The 24886-nt window shown below is 44.7% G+C and overlaps 1 protein-coding gene across 4 annotated transcripts in view; it reads left to right on the forward strand.

The window, feature by feature from the left end:
- The window catches only part of LOC127624264 (dermatan-sulfate epimerase-like), a 39676-nt gene extending 24044 nt beyond the window's left edge, over positions 1 to 15632 (forward strand). For 3 of the 4 annotated variants that reach the window (XR_007968137.1, XR_007968138.1, XR_007968139.1), the window contains 4 exons: positions 672 to 879; positions 1819 to 8892; positions 9043 to 9848; positions 11139 to 15632. Coding sequence is in view for 1 of the 4 variants with exons in the window: in XM_052099006.1 (XP_051954966.1) it covers positions 672 to 879; positions 1819 to 3544 (1934 nt within the window). In the remaining 3 variants the exon portion in view is untranslated. Of the gene's footprint in view, positions 1 to 671; positions 880 to 1818; positions 8915 to 9042; positions 9849 to 11138 lie in introns of those variants that run through there. The other variant, XM_052099006.1, reaches the window with a different exon arrangement.
- Positions 15633 to 24886: the final 9254 nt, after the last annotated feature.

Here is a 24886-nt window from a genome sequence, read left to right on the forward strand (position 1 = left end):
TAAACCTAGCCACATAAGTTGTATTAACTTACCTTTGACGAAGTGGCTCCTCCAGACCGCAGACACAGGTTTACAAGCCATTTTCCAAGCGTTTTTCAGTCAATTTCTTGCATTTTCCCCCTTATGAACAATAACTTTTTGTACACGATAAAAGCTCCTTGTGGTTTCTCGGTTTGGTCGATTTGAGCAACCGTAAATGATGCAAAACATAGGCATATTGAGCTTGTGATAGTGCCATCTGCATTTCGTGCCACAACAACGCACTGACGTGACGTCATGTGCAAACAAGCTATACCAAATGGAATTGTAATATGTTTGTTTGAGCAGCTCAGTTGGGTGCAACATAACAACATTGGCAATAGCGTGAGTTTGGGGTGGGACAACCTGTTTGTCTAAAAATAAGCAAAGGGGAGGTGTGTTTGAAACCTTTTATAAATAGTAACTTAATAAGCATTCTTTTCTCTTTTTTGGTGCCGCTAGTGGCTCAGAATTTACACACTTCACCCAAATATGTTTCAGTACAACATTGAAATAATATTGACCAAACAAACCGAACAACAATATCACTGCTTGTGACTTGTGTGAGTGACCTGAAAAGGCAGTGTATGTTAAGCAATGCTGAAAGTTCATTCAAAAAGGCTGTTTGTTGGTTTGCTTCTGTGCTCCTGCAGGTTTTCAAAGGACCGTGGCAATCGCAGATTCCAACTATAACTGGTTCTATGGGCCAGAGAGTCAGCTAGTGTTTTTGGATCGGTATGTCATGCGAAACGGCAGCGGGAATTGGCTGGCTGATATAATCAGGCAGAACCGTGTTCTCGAGGGTCCAGGACAGGCAGGGAAGGGTCAGCGATGGTGCACACTGCACACAGAGTTCCTCTGGTAAGAGTTCAAAGTTCTTCACTATTTCCACAGTACCCACAGTACCCTGGTGCAAGTTATTACTCAGTCGTTGCATTCCTAAGTACGGTACTCATCCATTATATTTATGCCATTTGGAGGTGCATATGCATGCAAGGTTGGATGGATGGATGGACAGATGGAGAAAGATGAATGGATGGATGGACAGATGGACGGGGATGGATGGATGGACAGATGGAGAAAGATGAATGGATGGATGGACAGATGGACGGGGATGGATGGATGGATGAAAAAAATGATGGATGGATGGATGGGTGAATGGATGTACAGAAAAGGATGGATGGATGGACAAAAAGTTGGATTATGGATGGACATACAGAGATGGATTAATGAATGTACAGAGAAGGATGGATGGATGGACAGAGATGAATGAATGGATACATAGATGGATGGATAAAAAAGATGAATGGGAGGATGGTTGGATGGAAAGATGGATGGATGAATTGATGGATGGATGATGGGTGAATGGATGTACAGAAAAGGATGATGGATGGATGGACGGACAAAGAAAGTTGGATGATGGATAGATGGACATACAGAGATGGATGGATATAGAGAAAAGGACGGATTGATGGACAGAGGTGGATGGATGGATTGATGGATGGGTGGACAAAGATGGATGGATGGGTGGACAAAGAAGGATAGATGGATGGATTGATGGATGGGTGGACAAAGATGGATGGATGGGTGGACAAAGAAGGATAGATGGATGGATGGATGCACAGAGATGGATGGATGAATAGATGAAGAAAGATAAATGTAAGGATGGATGGATGGAAAGATGGATATATGGATAGATTCATGGATGGAAAGATGGATGGAAATAATAATTAAGCACCAGACACTTGTGCATTGTGGCTTCACCACTAAATTCCCTTGTGTTTCTCTTACTCTGTGCAGGTATGATGCCAGCCTGCAGCCCACCCCACCTCCTGATTATGGTACATCGCGGCTGCATTATTTCGAAGACTGGGGAGTAGTGACCTACGGAAGTGCCCTACCTGCAGGGAGAAACTACACATTTCTGTCCTTTAAGTCGGGTAAGCTTGGCGGACGTGCAATTTTTGATATTGTACACCAAAACAAATACAAAGACTGGATCAAAGGGTGGCGTAACTTTAATGCCGGCCATGAGCACCCGGACCAGAACTCTTTCACATTCGCTCCAAACGGCGTTCCATTCATCACAGAGGCATTGTATGGACCCAAATACACCTCCTTCAACAATGCAGTCATGTTCGGGCCTGCAGTGTCTGAGAGCTGCTTTGCACCGTGGGAAGGCCAAGTTACGGAGGCGTGTAACTCTAAATGGCTAAACTATAAGCACGGGCAAGCAGCAGATTGCCAAGGTCAGGTGGAGGCCGCTCTTGATCGTCAGGGCATGGTGTTTATTCGTGGCGAGGGCCAAGCAGCTTACAACCCAGAGCTGAAGATCAAGAATTTTCAGAGGAACCTCCTGCTTCTTCATCCTCAGCTGCTGCTGATGGTAGACCACATTCAGCTCCATTCAGGCAGCCTAACACGCAGCATGAGCAGCTTCTTCCACAACACAGACCTGCCCTTCAAGAACACCCAGGTTGATGGTGTGCATGGTGCTCTGATCAAACACGGAGATGAATTGTACAAGATGTTCTGGCTGGATGAAACGGGTGGCAGTGAAAGGGCAATAGCAGGCTATAGGAGCTACCCCCGTGGATACCCCTACAATGGGTCAAACTATGTGAATGTGACTATGCCATTGAGGTATCCTACCAGCAGAGTGGCTTACATCTTCTTTGGGCCAGGAGTTGATGTGCAGAGTTTCAGTGTACATGGCGACTCAGAAAGACTAGACATTTATCTGGCCACCAGAGAACACACCTACACCATCTATCTGTTTACAGGTGGGGTTCCCACTAAACGTTTGTATGCGATGGTGTTGATGAATCAAAAGAAAGTGGTGTTTGAAAGAGCATCAGGGATAGAGGAGCACCCCTTGGAAGAAGTAGAGAAATATGTTCATGTCGTGGAAGACAATCTTCAGCATGTCAAACCAGTCTTCCAGCAGTTAGAAAGACACATCCTGTCACATGTTCTTAACACAGATAGCTTTCACAAAACTGCTGAGCGCCTCCTGAAGTCTTCAGACAAGAGGAAGGCACCAGGGACAGTTGAGAAGATGTTTGCCCTCTCTAAAAAGCAGGGAAAGGGTGGCAAGAAGGCAAGCCTCTCTGACAACCTACCAGACATCTTTGCCCAGATTGAGGCGAATGAGAACAAAGAGAGGCAGCGGACAATGAAACGCATCTATGAGGAGGTTCCAGAGGAGGCAGATGGTGACTCGAGGGCATTCATTGAGTACAGTGATGTACGAAAGGGTAGAAAAGTGGGATTTGTGAAGGGGCGGAAATTCAAAGAAGTGCGCTTAGTGGGTACTACAGGGAGTGACGATATGTCCGGCTCCACCTCGTATATCCGCCTCTTCCTCATTTTGAATATAACCACTTTCTTCCTCCTGCTGGCAGTGCTGTTGACGCGTTTCCAGAGGGCCCAGAGTTTGCACACACAGCGTTGCCTCTACTGTGTCCTCCTTATAGATAGCTTCATCCTGCTCTGTCTGTACTCCTGCTCACAGACACAGTGTTGACATCGTCACTGTAGGACATTCAGCCGGTATTTCGGCACAGGTGTTGTCATCAACACTGTGGAAGATTAGGCTATTCCTGTTTGCAGGCACGGTGCATCCTCAGTATGAGGCATCATTAAAGAAATAGCTAACCCCAAAAATATAATTATTTACTCACCTTCATGTTTTCCACACATTTATACTGTTATTTTTTTTCAGTGGAATACAAAAGAAGATTTTTTAAAGAATCTTAACATAGCTCTATTCCATACACTTATACACTTACAGTTCATAATGACCATGTCGGTCAAGCTCTAAAAATGACAATCATATCATAACAGTAGTCCATACAACTTCCTCTCCACCATAGCCCTCAAATCAAATATGGCACATGAATTAGACATGAATGACTTCAAACATAATACAGGACAATAGATGCCTACTGTTCCTTATTTTAGCAGTGAAAATGGTGGAAAGTCCTGCATTGAATGCCTTGTGTCCCATATAGAAATGTAAAAATGTTCAAGCATCCTGTATTCACATGGCAAAAAGTTGGCAACCCAAAATGTAATGTATAATTCATGGTGTCATGAAATGCCCCCCCTTGGAGCACAGATGTGGACCCTATTGTCACTATATGGAAAAGAGCTGCTTAACAATTTTGAATGACATGTTACAGACTTTTTTCCTGCTCACAAGCACAGTGCTTACATCATCACTGTGTGACAGTTAGATGGAATTATATGCCTTCTCCACAATGCAGCGTTGCTGCAGTTTATCCAATATGCCTCATACTGAGCCAGTGTTAGCAAACAGGTGTCTGAGAAAAGCTGATTCCAAATAGGAATCGCAAGATATTTTTATTTTAATGCAAAATTAGCCAACCCACCTCAAATCAAAAGCTTCTGTGGAGCTTTATTATAAAGTTTACATGAATGTTGTCTTCTGGGACTCTCCATGGCTAGCCACTATTATCCATATACACTGCAAGCTATGCACATTTGGTATCAACATGGACTTTCATCACAAAATATGTGTAAAATGTATATATGTTCAATCAAAGTAGATTTTTGGGTGTTGTTTTATACTCTTGCTAATTTAAAAGGCAACCACAAAAATGTCCTGTTGCATTGTTTAGCATTTATCTGTCATGAAATTGTATCAGTACAAGACTAATAAAACATTTCAGCTGCAGACACCGACAATTTAGAATGACATATAGTGACAGACACAGATCTTACCACAATACGTGTAATGTGTTTTCCATGATCATGGAAAACCTTGAGGTCTGGGAAATTAAAATTGTGATTTCCAGGCCTGGAAATGTGCTAAATCTTTAAAATTCATGGAAAAGCCATATGGTCAGTTATGTAAAATTATATCAAATTTATATTCGATAATCACAAATGCAAAAAGTCTTGGAAATGAATTGGTCAAAAGGTGTGGGAACCCAGGTGTGCCATCACTATGAATGTTCTTAGAAACATGAAAGGTCAGTATGAAAATGTATAGGTGCAATCAGTAAATTATTTAAGTATGGCAAGTATGGCCAGTTAGTGGCCTGGATGCTGCATCATTCAAAAACAGTAGTTTTCAGTTATAGATGCCATTGTAGAAATTCACTATGCATGGTAAAACAGGATTCATTTAATCCATGAGTGAAAGTGTTCAATAACATGGCAGTTTCTGAGATTAAGAGTAGTATTCAGCTGGTAACATGGCTGCCCCAATGAGGCGCCCCTGCTCCATGTAGAATAAAATGTTTTTATACATATGTTATAAAATTACAATTCAACTGAATTACTGAGTGCACATTTAACAGGTTCAAGGGTATTCCTGCCATTTAAAATAACCTCCGTTAAAACAATAAAATCTCTTCAGAAATAAATGCCAAATCAAATTGTTCTGAAGTAAAATATCGATTTGGACTGTCATTTGTTTGTCTGACTCTGCAGTGAGTCTTACATGAGAGTTAGTAAGCTTACAGTTACAGTACATACAGTTAGTAGAAATATTAAATGAAACAAACTGGTTACATCCTTGCTATTTTGTTATTCACTTCAATTGATATCACACTACACAATGTATTTCAACGTAGCATAATTGGTGGTTAAAATAATATTTTGTAAGATGATGATTTTCCTTCCCAAATACAGTAGGCAGTAGTGGTCATCTCATTTAAAAAATATAAACAAAGCACATAATTAAAGGGGTAAGAAAACAGGAACCTTATAACAATTTCAAGGATGTAAACGTTGAGGCCATAGCAGATGTTCCAGAGGTAGGCTACATTTTCAGTTGATTTGTTCATTGTATTTCAAACTGTTTTTAAGTGTTTAAGCTTAAAGAACCAATTTCAAATGATTTTAATAAATAAAAATTAATTGTGCGAAAAGTTGACCTCTCAGTTGATATATATTTAAGCAAACTGACATTTCACAACTAGTACTCAGTTCCTATTTTCATAGTGTGTGTGTGTGTGTGTGTGTGTGTGTGTGTGTGTGTGTGTGTGTGTGTGTGTGTGTGTGTGTGTGTGTGTGTGTGTGTGTGTGTCAGTAATGGAAATCATGTGGAATGGGTTTCCTGTTGTTCTTCTCTGAATGTCCGAGGTCAAAATTTGAACATCACTCCTCTATTCTAGAATATGTTGATCTCATTGGATAAGGTAGTTAATATACTGCTTTTTCTGTTCTTGCAAAGATATATAATGCTGTGCTGAACAATAAAGTACGAGAAATCTCCGATGCATACTTAAGTGTCTGTGTCAGTCATTTCTCCCCTTGAGGATCTGGATCAAGACAGCGACTGCAGACCTGATCTGGTATTTATGGGCAAATCCTGAATATTTCTAACAGCCTTGGTGTCAGCAAGTGGGATATTTTAAATTTAAAAATTTTAAAAACTCCTGTCTGTCGAAATATTAAGCATAACATTTGCTAGAGCCTTATTTTGAAAGATAAATAAGGAGGTTTTACACCTTAAATTTGCGACTATAGTCTGGGTAACCCTATTTTGAAATATAAATAGGAAAGAGAGCTCAATCTCAAAGTCAAATTTCTCTGGGTGTCAAAAATAAATAAATAGTAGGTATTGGTCTGCTGTCCTGTTCTCCATCCAGATAGCATTTTTCTTTACTAACTTGCTTCATTCCTCTTGACTAACTATATACCTGAATATTCAAACTGTGGTGACATTATGAGACATGAGATAAGCCGTCCTTTACCGGAGGAAACGATGGATGTTTCGTAATAATCAAGGTTATAATTCTGAGCTGTATATCAGTAATTTGGCTGGGTGGTCAGAGGGAAAAACACAATTAGATCCGTACACAAGAGATGGCTCATTTGACAATTGATATATGAGTGAGGTCAAATTGATAGTTAAAAGTGGGTAAGGAGATCCGCAATGGGATTACAAATATATGAAGGAATCGTATGACGTATGGAAGAAGATGAAACCTTTTTGGGACAAAGGTCTTGAGTGCAACGCCACTGCAGGTCAATGCGTGGAACCTCCATAATATGACAACGTCGTTAAAACCACAGCCGTACCTGAATTTACTGATATGAGAATTCCACTGCCTTGGGTGCTCCGTTGTATCCGGATCTAACAAAATCTGAGAAATAATAGTGCATGAGAAAACTGCATGCTGTTACATGCCCGCTAAAGTCTATGTTGCCACACCCTCAGCTCAGCTGGGGTTTGAGGAGGGCACTTCGGCATCGGTTGCTTTTCATTTTATTCAGTGTCCAGATGGGTATAAAATTATCCCTGACTGTGGCGGAAGCACTGGCCATTTCTAAGGAATTGCCAGTACAATATGTGAACATCTTAAAGAAACTTTAAACTGCGTATAGCTAGTTAACGGGACATAAATATCATTTCATTCTGTCAAAAACCCTACCAGCTGACGTAATTGAAAAGGATTTGCTCAATGAAGATCCCATGCTGAAATTATAATACACCCACCCAACGGACGTCGAAGGTGCCGCACTTAGAGACGGAAAAGAGACTAAAGCCCCAACTATGACTTTGGCTCACGTGAGTGAGGATGCATGACCGTATTTACAAAACATCTACTACAAGTCTTAAAAGACTTAGCAGCCTCAAGGAGAGATATTACTCATGCGGCTTAAATGAAACAAATGAAAAGGGAAAGCCCGGTAGCTTTCGTCTCCCGTTTCAAAGCATCATGGACTGATGAATCATCCTTGTCAACAGATGACTATCAGTCGATTTTGTTTATCAATATGTTTCTTAAAAGCATGGATCCAGAAACCGCCAGATTGATTCTGATCATGACCTCAAATCTGACCGCAATGACCACTGATCAGTTAGGGAAGCGACTATGCGAATTGCCCTCCGCGGGTGCTTTTTTTTCTAAACCAACCCCAGTAATGGCACCAGTAAAGTTGTACAAGGTATAAATTACAGAAATTGCCATTAGTGTGGCCAACTTGGACACTTTAAGTGTGAATGTCGAAAGAAGCAATAAGATTTACAACAGTGTAAAAGCTGGCACAGTTGCTGACAGGATGACCGTGTAAATCGTAATGACAACCGAAATGCTCTGCGTAATAGACGCTCAGAGTGCTCTGTGCTTGATAACCCCACAGAGTGGACCCTGCGCTAGGGATGCCCGCAGAGTACAGAGCCCTCATGATATATTCTACCTTCTGTTTTGTGTTTTGACATTTCTACCTTGCTCTTTCTTGAGCTGTATGTTGATCGTAAACCCTATACTTTCTTGGTAGATACTGGTGCTTCTAAAAGTTCCCTGGTGGGGCATTGTTATGAGGGCTTGATTACGGGACGCACCATAAACTCTGTGGGAATTATCGGCGTCCCTGTAAAATGTCAAATGACACCAAAATAGCCTGTTACCTCCCCAGACAACCCAACTCTGTTCAAAATGCATGATTTTGTCATTCTACCTGTCTCTCCATTCTGCTTACTGGGGCTGATATACAAAACTGGTGCCAAGATAGCATGCAAGTCTTAGTCTAAGGAGTCCAACTCCTTGCAACTTTTATTTCCTTCAGTGTATTTTCAGTCTGTGTGTACAGGAGCTTGTGGTGAAGTGCTCAGCTCAACGTCTGTGAGGTCTTCTGATGTGAAACAGGAACTACTCAATGTCAATCCAGCATTGTGGGCTGCCCACAAAGATGAGGCTGGCCTAATTGATGTTAGGCAATTTGTGGCTAAACTTCGGTCATACCAGTAACATACCAGTGTACTGCAAACAGTACCCACTCTCAAAAGGAAAGGAAGAAGGTATTGGTCCAATAATACAACGGTTGCCGTCACAATATTGGAACCAACCCATTGACGACATAACACACAGATCAATCCTTTCAAAAAGGCTAATGGTATGTGGCAACTAACACAAGATTTGAGGAAAATGTATTATTTAATTGTTCCATAGTCTCCTGTGTGCCAGATATGAACACACCTATTAATTCTGTTCCAGCAGACCACACTTATTTTACTGTTATTGATCTGTGTTCTGCCTTTTTCAGTGTGCCATCCTTGCCTGTCACGCAGCCCCTGTTTACGTTCAAGTACGGAGGCAACAATACACGTGGACAAGAATGCCCCAGGGATTTAAAGACTCACCTGCTGTGTTCTCTGCTGTAGTGGATGCTACTTTGAAAGACACCAAGCTGCCACCACAGACATTTCTGCTGCAAAACGCTGATGTGGACGCTGAATCATGCACTGCTGCCTCAACGATTGTTTGCAATATACTAGTGCAGGCTGGTTTCAAGGCATCAAAAGACAAGCTGCAATGGGTGAAATCGAGATTTGACTATCTGTGTCATGAGCTGAAGAAAGGAAGCGTTTGTCTCTCCCACAGATAGAGCACAGATAACCAACAATAACCACCTTTCAGCATCCGACAACAAAGACCCAAATGCAGAGTTTTCTGGGCTTAGTTAATTATTGTTGAGCCTGGGTCCCGAACTGCTCATTGAATGTCAAAATATTGAGAGAGGCCACACTCTCAGGGGCCGAAGAGCCCATAAATTGGACATGGATTTCAAGCACTTGCGTAACAGTCTAAGTTTCCCACCAGCTGTAGGTCTGCCAAACTATGGTGAACCTTTCCATCTGTACGTGCATGAGGCTGGAGACACAACAGCAGCGATCCTTGCCCAGTCCCATGGTGGAACATATAGACTGGTGGCGTACTTGTCGATGACATTAGATGCAGTCACCAAAGGCCTCCCTGCGTGTCTGTGGGCTGTTGCTGCTGCGGCATTGATGGTACAAGATGCAGGATGCATGGTTCTTTCACACCCTATGACTGCATATCTCGCATCAGGTAGGAGCAATTATGCATAATATTAGTACACAACACATGACAGCACAACGTTGATCGGGGTATGAAGCTATTTTGTTGGCTACTGCTAATCTGACTATTAAACCAACCACTGTTGTGCATGGTCCAACTTTGTCATTGTATAAGTTGTTAAACAATGGCCAGTTTTCTGATGATTCACATGATTGTTTGGATTGTCTGCATGCATCCACCTCTTGCAGGCCGGATGTTTTCTCATCTGCCCTGGAGGAGGGGGCTCACTGTTATATAGATGGGTCATCTTAAAAACCGAATGAGGCTGTATACTGGTGTGGTTATGCCGTAACTGAACTTACAAATCATATTATTGAAGATTCAATTTCATACAAATCCGCACAAGCAGCTGAGTTGTTTGCTTTGATTAGAGCATGTCAACTGGATAAAGATAAATCAATCAATATATACACAGACTCAAAATACGAGTATGGGTGGTGCACAATTTTGCCCGTATGTGGGAAGAGATTATAAGACAGCCGAGGGCAAGCCGATATCCCATCATAACATAGTAGCAGAGCTCCTGAGAGCAGCACAGATGCCTGCTAAATTGGCTGTAATAAAAGTTGCAGGACACATGATAGGAGATTCTGAGAAGGCAAGGAGAAACAGTTTAGCTGATGAGGTTGCGAAATGGGCTGCGAAGGAAGTTGTGGTAAGCCCTGATCTATATCAATCTGATTAAACTGTTTCGATGATGCAATCCACTTTAGTCAAAGATATTGACATCAAATTGTTGCAGGCCTATCCATCTGAATCTGATCTCCAACATTGGGCCTCTAATGAAGTAAAACCAGATCAAAACAATTTGTTACGAGACAAACAATGCCATCTAGCTGAAACAGCCATAGTGGTACTTTGCCGACATTATCATGGCACTGTAAATTTGATCCTGGATTCATGTTTAACATGCACATAGAATAACAGACAAATAAAACATGACTCATTACTGCATCCGAAACTACCATTCCAACATTTGCAAATTGATTTTACCTACATGCTAATGTGTAAAAACAATAAACTATTATTTGTCGTAGTGGACTGCTTCTCCAAGTGGATGGAAGCCTTCCTGTGTGCGAGGGAAAATGCTAAGACCATGGTTGAAATTGTACCGATACCGATATAGAAATAATACCGATGTTTGGTATCCCATCGGTCACTGAAAGTGATAATGGCACACCATTTGCTTCAAATGTAACACAGCTCTTAGCAAAAGGACTAAACATAAACTGGCATTTTAACATACCTTATCATTCACAGTCACCTGGTGTGGTGGAGAGAACTATCCAGAGAACTTCTGCACAAGGCCTGTACTGAAACCGGATGAACATGGGTTGATGTATTGCCTACTGTGTTGACTGAGCTCAGAATGTCACCATCTTCTGTCGTTAAGCTCTCTCCATTTGAAATACTAATGGGTAGGCCTTTCCCGACCCCATGGGTCAAAGGCCGTGCTGGCTCTCTCTCCACTGGTAACACAGAGGTGGTGATTGCAGTATATGTGGATTCCCTCATTAAGACATTAATTGGCATAAATGGTCTCTCTCTCACTCTGCCTGCAGAATGCCCTTCTTACCATTTGTTCCAGGTCAACAGGTCCTGATCAGGTGTCTAAAACCTACTAAGTTTTGGGAGCCAAAGTATCTGGGCCCAGCTGCTGTCCTGGAATTGACCAGAACTGGAGTGCTAACGGATCTGCAACCACAGTGGATACACGTAAGCCGGGTGAAACCTGCACCTGAGGAGAGTCCGTCTATTTCGAAAGTGAGCGGTGAAAGAACTGGAGGAGCTGAACATGCAGTGCCAGTGCCTAACCGAGAACTTGAGAATTATGAGGACCAGAGGAGGGAAGAAAAACTTGGATGCACAGAGTAATAGTGCTTATCTTTCTTCTGCAAGCAGCTGCTTCCGCTAATGCTTTGCCATGGATGTCAGATTCCAGCTCGGTTGTTCAACCACTTGTGAAGGCCGTCATTCCACTCCCTAAGAATAACCTGTGGTGGTTGCTGATTAACTATACAGCGGATGGGTAATGATGCATTTCTTGATTTAGGTCCCCCGCAGCAATCCCATACGTAATCCCTCTGCCAATCAATACCACCACTTGTAGAAAGCATGAAATAAAATGTATGAATCTTAGGCCAGATTGTCAATGTTGTACTTATATCAATACTTCAAGTGGACAATCGATGAAGCGTTGGCAAGACAAACCACAGATGAACAATGGACCACTACGCCCTTGGAAATGTCTTCTCTATCAGTCCAGTATCTCATATGATGATAATTTCACTTTGAGCAAGTGGAACTGCACGAACTGGCTGGTTCCTGGTAAAGCTCTACCGGAGGAAGTTTCTTGCCGAAAATGTAATAAAACAGAAAATTATTACTTTACAAACTACAGTAACAACCTAGTGAATGTAACCGAATTCCACAATAAATTCTGTTCTAAGGTGACCTATACATATTTGTATAAAGGGACCGGGGTTTTCTGCATTTGGTGTTCCGCAATATGAGGGGTTAGAATATCTGGTGGATCTGTTCTGATAGCCCATCATGGTTATTTAACAGTCTATTTTTTATGGTCTTGTTAGAACATTTTATTATAAGACCCCAGTGCACAGTTCGGAAGCGAAGATACTTGGATGATGATGATGCAGCTATTGATCCTGAAGTTTATCTAGATAACATTGGATAGCCAAGAGGTATTCCTGACAAATTCAATGCTAGACATGAGTTTGCCTCTGGGTTTGAGTCTGTTTTTATATGGGTAACCCCAAATAGGAATTTAGAGTGGATTAATTATCTATATTACAATCGACAGCGTTATTTCAATAAGACAAACAAAGCCTTCGAATTGGTCAGGGGATGATTGCAATTGTGAGATAACTAAACAGAATAGAATAGCACTAGATTATCTCTTGGCTAAGGAAGGAGGGGTGTGTAAAATGTTTGGTGACAAATGCTTTACTTATATTCCTGGGCATGCTGCTGATGATGGGGAGTTTACCACGGTCCTGAAGGAAATGGATAAGTTGAATAAAGACTTTACCACAATCGCCGGCTTCAAAGGCATATGGGGAAATATTTTTTAAATGTTTGGTTGGTTTGTCTTGGATGTCTACTATTATTCCAATAATTGTATGCATTTTTATATTGTTATTATTTGGCCCATGTTTGTTACAATGTATTTATTCAAAGGGTCACTGCTTTGTTAAACAGACATAATATTGCTATGCTTCATACAACTGAGATTCTGAGTGATCCTTTCAGGATCAAAGTGGGCATTGTGAGAAAAGTTGACCTCTAAACGAAACTCTTAATTACTCTCTCCATCACCCCTCCTCGTGAGTCTCCCAAAAATGCTAAATAATTGCACCCAAAATGTCCTAACTCCCATCCTACTGCTCGACCCCCCCTCGAAGGCATACACCCTCATCAACTCCGGACACCACTCCTGGAACGAGGGAGCTCCATCTGACTTCTATCCCCTTAAAATAACCTGCCTACCAATCATCACACTGGTCAAAACCCAATTTTTTATGTACTTATCCTGTCCCAAACTACAGAGTCTGGGGCAGAACAATATTTGAGTCTCCAACCCCTCATATACAAAACATTGCACCTTCAACCTAAATTCTTGGATCTTACGACACCCCCAAAAAATATGGGTGGTGTCTCCATCTTCTGAATGGCATCGCCAGCAGGTGGGTGTTCCCTTAAGACCAAGCTTGATGCAGACTTGTTGTTCTTTAGAATCCTAGCCCACACTCCCTCCTCCAATAACACATTTAAATCTTCCTCAAATAATCTTTTGAGAGAATTTAAAGCTCCGTCCCCCAGACTCTGAATTAGCAGGGAGTAATACACTGATGCCTCATGACCTTTCCCAAAAGCAGCAATCACCACTCCCAGAGTATCTGCCACACTAGGGGGGGTGCGTGCCACTCCAAAAACAGAGTAAAGTAGGTAGCGCAGCTGTAAATACTTATAAAATTGAGATCTGGGAATCCTAAAATGATGAACCAACTTTTCAAAAGATCTCAATACTCCACTCTCATATAGGTCACAGAGTGTATTAACCCCCCATCACAATCCAATCTGAGCAACAGAAAGGGGACTTATTAATACATAGTTTAGGGTTCACTAAACTATATGCACTAAACTATATGTTCAGCCATATGCTCAAGGCTACGTTTAAATAAATATCCAAGTTAAACACTTTTTGTTCATATCAAGTGTGAATGCAAGATAACGAGGTGTGACTTAACTTCTCCGATTAGTTTGATCGAAAGGCTTTGCAGTGGCAAGATAGGGTCAAGAAATTCCTTTTCAATACAAAACCAGGGAGGGGCTCTCTCAGGTGGAAGCGACAAATGAGCCAAATGTCTGAGACCGAATGCATAGTAATAAAACAAATTCTTGGGTAGGCCTAACCCACCTTTGTCAATCAGCCAATGTAACATATTAAAATTTAACATGGGATGCTTAACATTCCAAAATAAGGACTTCGCTATGCTATCAAATTGCTTAAAATAAGAGAGGGGTACATCTATAGAGAGAGATTGTAACAGGTATTGGAATTTTGGAATACAATTAATTTTAATTACATTAAACTTCCCAATCATAGATAAATGTAATGAAGCCCACCTGTCCACATCGATCAAAATTAACAAATTTGCTGGTGTTACATTCCATGTAATAAGTGTGACTTTTGTTTTGGAGTGTTGTGTTTTTCTTCTCTCTCACTCTGTCTCTTGCTCTTTACTTTCGTTTTCAGCAGGTTGACGTATTTAATTGGTTCGTTCATCTGTCAATCTTGGAGACGCATGTTGACGACATTGCGCGTCTCCACCAATGAGGGCGAGCTATGCGAGTATAAAAAAGGGCCTGCGTGGGAAGCGGGATCTCTTTTCTTTATTTGATTCATACATGTGCACCTGTTGTAGTGGTTTGCCCTGTATCATCCATGTCCCCAGGTAATGTTTATGTCCCCAGGTAAAGTCTGTGTTCTGTAACCCGGTCACACACACACAAGATGAGACAGTCACAATGTGGATGAAACTGCTTTTAATGTTTATTAAAAGCAGTGCAGGCAAAAGTACAAAACAAGGGAAATCCAGTGAGAGTAGTCGAGGGGGAGCGTAAGGTCGGAAGCCGGGGAAACAACGATATAAACAAGGGGGCAGATCTAATGAGGGAGGTGAACGATAAGCGGGGAAAACAGTTAACAACTAGGGCGAAGGACAAGACGAGACTAGCGGGAACAAAGACAGGGGAACGAGAGAGTTGGCAAGCTAAGAGGATAATCAAGAGGAGGGAGGTCGAAACTAGACGAAACTAGCAGGGGCAAAACTAGACGAGACTAGCGGGGGCATAAACACGGGAATCTAAATACATACAATACATACAATAACCAACGGGAAACAAACGGAAGGATAGTGTATTTATAGGGGCGAGTGCAGGTGTAAACAATGACAGGTGACGAGACGAGTGCAGGTGTAACTAATGTGTGGGGATAGGAAGCGCGTGAGTGTAAGTGGTCATAATGTTCTGGCAGATGAGCGGGAAGAGAGCACGCTCGCGGAGTGCATGTGTGTCAGAGGGGGGAGAGAGTTTACGAGCGAGAGCTCGTAATAGCAAACCGGGCGTGAAAGCCTGAGGGAGGAAAAAGAGCGTACGAGCTCAAGGGGGCGGAGCGAGGGAGCGGGAAGCGAGCACGCTCGGAGTGTATGGGTGCGTGCTCGAGGAAGCGGAGATGGGGCAGAGGAGCGGGGTTCGTGACAGTACTCCCCCCTCTGAATAGGACGGCTCCTGACGGCCACGCTGGGTTGCGTAGCTCGAGGGGACAGAACGAGCGTGTGAGCTCGAGGGGACAGAACGAGCGCAGTGAGCTCGAGGGGACAGAAGGCACAAAAGGGGAATGAAACAGTCCATGGGGGTCAACGGGCAGTTCAAGGCAAGGTCAGGGGGAACATAGTGGACAGGCGGGTGGTCGGGAGGTCTAGGGGGCAGCCATAGGGCAGAGACTGGGTCAGGAGGTCTGGAAGGCAACTGGAGGACAGGGATTGGGTCCGGGGTCTGGAAGGTGACCACCAGACAGGAATAGGGTCCGGAGGCCAGGGAAGAGGCCACAGGACAGGTAGAGGGTCAGGAAGTCCGGGCTGAGCCGTGAAAGGCGGAGCCGTCAGGGGCGGCACCGTAGTTGGCTCCGGAGGTGGGGTCCTGGAAGGCTCCGGAGGTGGAGCCGAAGGAGGCTTTAGGGGCGAAGGCCTGGAAGGCTCTGGAGGTGGAGCCAAGGGGGGCTTTAGGGGTGAAGGCCTGGAAGGCTCAGGAGGCGGAGCCGAAGGAGGCTTTAGGGGCGAAGGCCTGGAAGGCTCTGGAGGTGGAGCCAAGGGGGGCTTTAGGGGCGAAGGCCTGGAAGGCTCAGGAAGTGGAGCCCATGGAGGTGGCGCCGTAGGAGGCTCCAGAGGTGAAGCCCTGGAAGGCTCTGGAGGCAGAGCCGAGGGAGGTGACGCCGTGGGAGGTGGCGCCGTAGGAGGCTCCAGGAGTGAAGCCCTGGTAGGCTCTGAAGGCAGAGCCGGGGGAGGTGACGCCGTAGGGAGGTGGAGCCAGCAGGAGGCTCCAGAGGCGAATCTCTAGAGGGCTCTGGAGTCTTAGGGAGCAGAGCCATGAGAGGCTCGGGAGGTGGAGCCGTAGGAGGCTCTGGTGGTGGAGCCGTGGAAGGCTCGAGAGGCGGAGCCCTAGGAAGCTCTGGAGTCCTAGGGAGCAGAGCCATGAGAGGCTCGGGAGGTGGAGCCGTAGGAGGCTCTGGAGGGGGAGCCGTAGGAGGCTCGGGAGGCAGAGCCATAGGAGCCTCTAGTGGCCGAGCCCTGGGAGGCTCGGGAGGTGGAGCCGTAGGAGGCTCTGGAGGGGGAGCCGTAGGAGGCTCGGGTGGTGGAGCCGTGGAAGGCTCAAGAGGCGGAGCCCTAGGAAGCTCTGGAGTCTTTGGGAGCAGAGCCATGAGAGGCTCGGGAGGTGGAGCCGTAGGAGGCTCTGGAAGGGGAGCCGTGAGGAGGCTCGGGAGGCAGAGCCATAGGAGCCTCTAGTGGCCGAGCCCTGGGAGGCTCGGGAGGTGGAGCCGTAGGAGGCTCTGGAGGGGGAGCCGTAGGAGGCTCGGGAGGCAGAGCCATAGGAGCCTCTAGTGGCCGAGCCCTGGGAGGCTCGAGAGGCTTGAGGGGGGAGCCTTGAAAGACTCGAGAGACGAAGCCCTGAGAGGCTTGAGAGGAGGAGGAGCCCTGAAAGACTCGAGAGGGGGAGCCCTGAGAGGCTTGAGAGGGGGAGGAGCCCTGAGAGACTCGAGAGGGGGAGCCCTGAGAGGCTCGAGAGGGGGAGCCCTGAGAGGCTCGAGAGGCGAAGCCGTGAGAGGCTTGAGGGGTGGAGCCATGAAAGACTCGAGGGATGGAGCCCTGAAAGACTCGAGAGGCGAAGCCGTGAGAGGCTTGAGGGGTGGAGCCATGAAAGACTCGAGGGATGGAGCCCTGAGAGACTCGAGAGGCGAAGCCGTGAGAGGCTTGAGGGGTGGAGCCATGAAAGACTCGAGGGATGGAGCCCTGAGAGACTCGGAGAGGCGAGCCGTGAGAGGCTTGAGGGGTGGAGCCATGAAAGACTCGAGGGATGGAGCCCTGAGAGACTCGAGAGGCGAAGCCGTGAGAGGCTTGAAGGGTGGAGCCCTGAGGGACTTGAGGGGTAGAGCTCTGGGAGGCTCGTGAGGAGGAGCCCTAGGAGGCTCGTGGAGGGGCCCTTGGAGACTCGTGGAGGCGGAGCCCGGGAGGGCTCAGAGGGGCGAGCAGAACCCGACAGAGCCGTGGGAGGCTCTGAGGGCGGAGCAGAACCCGGCAGAGCCGTGGGAGGCTCTGAGGGCGGAGCAGAACCCGGCAGAGCCATGGGAGGCTCTGAGGGCGGAGCAGAGGTCTGCAGAGCCGTGGAAGACTCTGAGGGCGGAGCAGAGGTCTGCAGAGCCGTGGAAGACTCTGAGGGCGGAGCAGAGGTCTTGAGCACAAGACGAGACTGGGGAGAAGGGACCCTCTTCCTTCTCTTACGTCTTTGGCCAACAGGGGACGTGGCCATGGGGACGGTCGAGGCTACAGGCGCTGGCTCGGGGGGGGTCGAGGCTACAGGCGCTGGCTCGCTGACCGTGGCAGACATGGGCGCTGGCTCACCGGCCGTGGCAGGCAGGGGCGCTGGCTCACCGGCCGTGGCGGGCATGGCCGCTGGCTCGTTGGCCGTGGCGGGCATGGCCGCCGGCTCGTTGGCCGTGGCGGGCATGGCCGCCGGCTCGTTGGCCGTGGCGGGCATGGGCGCCGGCTCGTTGGCCGTGGCGGGCATGGGCGCCGGCTCATTGGCCGTGGCGGGCATGGGCGTTGACTCGCTGGCCGTGCCAGGCCTCGAGGCTGGGGCCGTGACAGGCCTCGGGACTGGGGCCGTGTCAGGCTTAGGGACTGGGGCCGTGTCAGGCTTAGGGACTGGGGCCGTGTCAGGCTTAGGGACTCGGGCCGTGGTAGGCTTCAAAGCGGGGGCCGTGGTAGGCTTCAAAGTGGGGGCCGTGGTAGGCCTCAAAGCGGGGGCCGTGGTGTAGAGCGCTGGTTCAGTATCTGCCTCCCCCACAGTAAACGATGTAGCGAATCAGCTCTATATTCTTCCACCATTAGGTAGCGAATCAGCTCTATGAAATATTAATAATCAATCATAACTTGTTATAATCAATTATGAATATTTGGATCAGTTAATCGGGTTAACTTGATGTAGCTACATTAACATTACAACCAAATACTCGGTTCATCCCGTGAACACTCAATTTTGGTTATTAATTAATTAATTAATAGAAATGTACATTTCCGGGGCAAGGGAAATGTCTTTCTTACTAAGTATTAAGAGCAAGTAGTCAAAATCTATGATTAGTGACTTTAGATATGAGCTTGAGACACAGACAACTTTACATGTGACATGAACAAGACTTTATTAACTAGACTAAACATTTAAACTACTCTAACATACATATACATACATTCATACAGTTTACCAAGGGAAAGAGGGCTGAAGCAGAATACAGGAAGGCAAGAAGTTATAGCATTGTTTGAAGTTCAGCAGATCAACAGCCTGAGCAAACCATCATATTAGTTCTGACACGCCCTTTTTAGAAAGGGGTTAAGGATACTTAATGTATCAAATAATGAGACTAAGTTTGATACTTGCATGTCCCATTTGAATTAAACTGTCCTGATGCAATTTGTTGAGGCTCCAGTTGATCTTTGATGATGTTGTCTTGATGAGAGAGAGAACCAGTGAGAGTCAGAGGATCTTGGTGAATGGGCAGTCGAGGCCGTAGCCTGGCACACGCTTGGGAGTCCTTGGGGCCTTCTAGTTTGGCATCATTCAGCGAGAGAGTGAGAGAGCACAAGGCTCAGAGAACCAGAAAGGCAGGAAGCTGGAGGAGCATAACAGAGCGAAGAGATAAGAGTTGGTAAGATAAGAGGATGAGAGGAAGTGGGCGCAGCAATTTTATACCCTCGGGAAACAGGTCCCACCTCTCATTGGCTCGACCAATGAGAAGGGTTTGGGTTCCAGGCGGGAATTTGGTTTATTGCTCTTTGTTGTAAAATTGCCCATTGCATGTGCAAGAAAGAAAATAGGAAATATACTTTTAATACTAATATGTTGTTGTTATCGACATATCATGTACACAGTCATTTCGATCTTCAAAATACCAAGTTATAGAGACCAAATATGCCACACATATGATTTTGGTTAACCATAGTATGCAAAGTCTGAAACATTAACCCATTAGTTTGCAAGAAAACATAGATCAAGCACATTTAAGGGAAAATGTGAGATGGCACACTAGATATATGTCAATATTTATCACATGGATATATAGAATATATATATAGGATTAACAGGGTTCATTTCTCTTTCTCAGTAAGAGAATGAAGGGAGGGTCAGCACTTCTCTGAACATTCCTTTGGAGGTCGTAAAGGCCTCCATTACTCTGGGCAGGAGAATGATTCCTTTGTTCCGTCACGGCTCATTTGCATGTTTCTGGCTGGGTTTATGACGGTAAGAGATTTTGGGCTGAATGACTCAAAAGATGGCAAAACATAACGTAATATCATTCTACGAAGATCTTATATTCGAATTTAGCTAGGCCAAATCGTAAGGTTTAATTTGATACCAAGAAAAGTATATTTAGTACACTTAGAAAGGGAATATACACTGAGGCTATTAAATATGAGGCCTCAGAGTTTAAAACACACACGAAACAGTTCTAACGAGTTTGATATACCTCAGAAATACACAACATACAGGGATTACACGTATTTCATTAGCAATATGCAGTTCTGTGTTTAACTGGAAAACACACACACACACACACATTTTTACGTTCAAAGTTTCCCCTTCCTGTCCACATGATAAGCACGTGGTGAGCATGCGGATGTCACATGCGGTTCTCTGTCAATAGTTCATTGTCTCTTTGTCAATACATTTATTGTGCTTGTGGAGGCTGGTTGGCGCTATTTCAGTAATTAGGGGTTTTTAACAGTAAGTTCTTGTTTGTTCGGGAATCTGTTAAGGCACTGATCCTCCGCCATACCTTACAGTCCCCCTTTTTCGCCAGGTGGTGTCCCTGTTGGAGACATCATCGGACGACAATCATCACAATGGCGGATGGCAGGTGAATCATGAGGGTTTTGTAGCAGGTGGTTGTTCCACGGTGGGTGATGTAGACAGTAGCCACATCCAGGTCTCTGCAGCAGGTGCAGAGGCAGCAGGTGCCTTGACAGTGTGTCACCTGTCATTATGAAGTCAGTTCGTTTGAGGCAGGTGCTTGTTTGTGGCTGCAGGGAGTGGTTATGGGCATTGTGTAGTGTGGAGAGAGTTTCAGACTGACCTAGTACTGGTAGCAAAAGGGCAGCAGGTGGCCGTTCAGCCCTTGGTTCGGCACCTAGTCACCAGGTGTCTGAAGTCTGCAGTGTTACTCTGCTCTGGCAGCAGTGCTGACTTGAGCTTGCCTGAGTGGTGTTGGGCAAGAGTCAGAGGTTTGTTCTTCCCAGTACTCCTCAGGGGAGTTCTGTTCCAGGAGCTCTTTTGCTAGTGCTAGCAGCTCTTGTAACTCAGTAACAGGCGTTTCTAGCTGTCTTTGTGCAGCCTCTGTTTGGCACCTGTTTGAAAGGTGTACAGGAGGATGTTGTTGTAGACTGCTGTGGGACGTCCTGTGGTGTTTGCTGGGTGAGGCCTTGTGTTTGTTAAAGGCCTTCTGTGTCAGGTCACGCAGTTGTTGGATAGGCATTGTGTGGGGGCAGGCCATAATGCCTAAATGGTGACTTACCATAGGATGGAGGTTTCGGAGGAAAAGGCACTTGAAGCTGGTGTCCTCCTCCATCCCAGGTTTGTTGCGAGCTCCGAAGTAAGCTCGTCTGAGTCTGTGGTAGTAAACATAGGGAGTTTCATGCCGACCCTGTTTGGTGTCTAGGGCAGCGATCAGTCCGTTCTTAGACTCTGAGAATTCCCTTATGATGGCTTGTTTCAGCTGCTGGTAGTTAGACTGGATGTTTTCTGGCTGTCGAGCCAGAAAGCGTCGCAACTCTGGGCTGGACGTGATCCAGATCAGATGGAGTCTATCTTGATGGTTCACACTCATCAAAGACTGCAGGTGAAAGTCAATGTCTCGCAGGTAAGCGTGGACGTCGTGGTCTCCTGCAAGCTCTGGTGTAAATGCAGGGATATGTCTGGCCATTCGGTTGAGGTCTTTGAGTGTCGCTACACGTGTCGTTTCAAGATTCGTCTGAATCAATCCTTTTCCTTCCGCGGCTGCAGAAGCTTTAAGGAAACTGTCCGATGACGTGTTAAGCAGAGGGGTTTGTCCTTTGTAACTCTGTGCTTGGCTGGGGGAGGTTTCTCTGCTGATTGCAAGTGGGGGAGTGAGATGTCTCTCCTGCTGTGGTTTCTTTTGCAGCAGGTAAGAGTGTCTCAGTTCTCGTTGGACCATGTCAAGTTCATCTTTGGTGTTGTCCAGCTGCTGAGTCAGCACTTTAACTTCAGCTCTGGACACATTCAGTTGACCTTCACAGGCCATGATTCTGGCATCTTTGTCCAAGAGTTCAGAATTTGCTGTTTTTAACAGTGAATCTTTGTGAAAAAGTACCTTTTCCAGGTGCTCTCTAGCTGTCTTTTCCAACTGCTCTTGTTGTTTAGCAGCTGTCAGAGCCGTTTGAAGTCTGTGGATTACCTCCTGTGACTCCCTTCTGCCAGGGTCCTTGTGTCTGTCCTGAGCCTCCATCTCTAGCTGGTCTATGCGGCTTTTAGCATGTGTCAGCTCCGTTTGGGACTCAGTGATCTGGCGTTTGAGGTTGTTTACCTCCTGTTTCAAACCTGTGAGGTTGTGGGCCAGGACGATAACCTCAGTCAGATATTTGTGCTCATACCTCTGGTTTGAGTCGTCTGTCATTAGTTCTTTTCCCTCGTTTTCCAGTTGCTTTTTGTTCTGTTGCTGAAGGTCGTCAGCAGCCATGGATAAAAGGGTGTTCCTCAAAACACCTAGCCAGTCCTTTTGGCCTGCCATCTGGGCAGTTAGGCTGAGCATCTGCAACATTTTTGGCACACTTCTGGTGAGAGTAAGGGCAAGAGACTAATGCAAGATCAAACAGAATTTGGAGCTAAAGGCAAAGTGAGACAGCAAGGTGTATAATGTACAGCTAGGTTTTGCTAGGTGTGGTTAACAATTGAAATGTGTTCCTGATTATTACTATCTTAGCTGCAAATAGCAGGATGCTCAGATTTGTGTGGATCTGAGTGGCTTTGCTAAAAGAGCGTAAGCCTAGATTTAATAAATGACTTAAGATGTTTCTTTGGGTCAAATTATTTATCAGCACTTACTGATAGCATACAACAGGCTTGATCTTTGAACACATGAAGAGGAGAAAGAAAGAGGAAGAAACGAGCTTTCCTATTAGATTGTGTCTATTAGTGGTGCTCAAAGTTATGCCATAGAAATCGTCTAGATTACTAGTGTAGCTGGCTCATAAAATTTAAGCAACTTGTTGCAAATAAACACAAAATCGAGAAGAAAAGTATGTCTAGTTACTTTTGCAGTTTTATGGGGAAATAAAACCACACTAGACCAAGAGGGTTAAATGGGAAAATGAATAGCTGACTTCTATTATTAGTAAAAATAATAAAAAGACTTGAAGAAGTGATTAAAATAGCAGAATAACCTTGTATTGGGAATAATCATTAGCACTTATGATCAACAACTAGATTTGCTTTGGACATCATTCTATAGTTGGTCACAGCTGTTGCGTGTTCCAGACCACACAATTTGTTTGTCCCTCTATAAAGTTTAGTCAACGTGCCATTGAAAGTTCCCAATAACTATAAAAATTATTCTCTATCTAAACAGTTTACATGTAATTAATTTTTAGATTTAATTAACAAAGTAACTGCAAATTTAGCTGAACAGCGTTCAGTAAGGGATGCACCTGAAAGGTGCAGGTGAAGTTAGATGAGAAGAATTAAAGTTAAGGAAAGAGAAAGTGAGAATTCAGAAACCAGAAATGGGGTTAAAGGAAAATGGTTTAGATCACTTCACTATGCATGCACACAAGCTGTAGATAAAGGCTTCATGTAAATTATGCTAGCAGCTAACTGTTGAAGCTATTAGTTAGCTTAGCCTAAGCTAAGGGGCTGCTAAGTTGGGTTAGCTTAGCCACCTAGGCTGGTTTGTTTACAAAATGGCGTCGGAAGGAAACACATGCGCTATCTGGAGTGAGCACTTCCCGTGACAAGTCGTTGTCATGGGAACCAATGCACTTCAGAGTTTCAGTGAGTGAAACACAGTTCTGATCACCAGGAAGCTAAGCTTTTAGACGCACACATAAGGTTTAGATGAAGGACATCAATCTAACTATAATTTGTAAGGCCTTTATACTGTGAAAAGGGGAGCATCGCCCAAATCTACATTTATATAACACTGTACTGAGATTTCTTCCTCAGAAACAGGTTAAGCAATCAATTCTGGTACAGTTTACATGCCGCTGAGCTGAGATTCCTTCATCAAAACAGACTTACACTTTAATACTGAAATTAGGGTTTCTCCGCTAAAATCATATTACTCGTACCCTGATACCTTTTGAAAATATGCTTAAATGTTTTAAAACTCTTTCAATTACAGTAGAGATGTCAATTCAAGCCATCACCTTATCCGCATCCAAACAAGCCAGCAACTAGTGAAGCAAATGCCGTTTCGCATGTCATGTCCTATTCTGACCGGAATTATTCAATGCACACTTTTAGGTTGACAGGGGTTCAAGCTCATAACCTTTGTTTAATCATGCCCGCATCATTCTCCACCATTATGTAGCGAATCAGCTCTATATTCTTCCACCATTAGGTAGCTGAATCAGTTCTATGAAATATTAATAATCAATCATAACTTGTTATAATCAATTATGAATATTTGGATCAGTTAATCGGGTTAACTTGATGTAGCTACATTAACATTACAACCAAATACTCGGTTCATCCCGTGAACACTCAATTTTGGTTATTAATTAATTAATTAATAGAAATGTACATTTCCGGGCAAGGGAAATGTCTTTCTTACTAAGTATTAAGAGCAAGTAGTCAAAATCTATGATTAGTGACTTTAGATATGAGCTTGAGACACAGACAACTTTACATGTGACATGAACAAGACTTTATTAACTAGACTAAACATTTAAACTACTCTAACATACATATACATACATTCATACAGTTTACCAAGGGAAAGAGGGCTGAAGCAGAATACAGGAAGGCAAGAAGTTATAGCATTGTTTGAAGTTCAGCAGATCAACAGCCTGAGCAAACCATCATATTAGTTCTGACACGCCCTTTTTAGAAAGGGGTTAAGGATACTTAATGTATCAAATAATGAGACTAAGTTTGATACTTGCATGTCCCATTTGAATTAAACTGTCCTGATGCAATTTGTTGAG

This window comes from Xyrauchen texanus, chromosome 30 (assembly GCF_025860055.1).
Source record: "Xyrauchen texanus isolate HMW12.3.18 chromosome 30, RBS_HiC_50CHRs, whole genome shotgun sequence".
NCBI classification, from domain to species: domain Eukaryota; kingdom Metazoa; phylum Chordata; class Actinopteri; order Cypriniformes; family Catostomidae; genus Xyrauchen; species Xyrauchen texanus.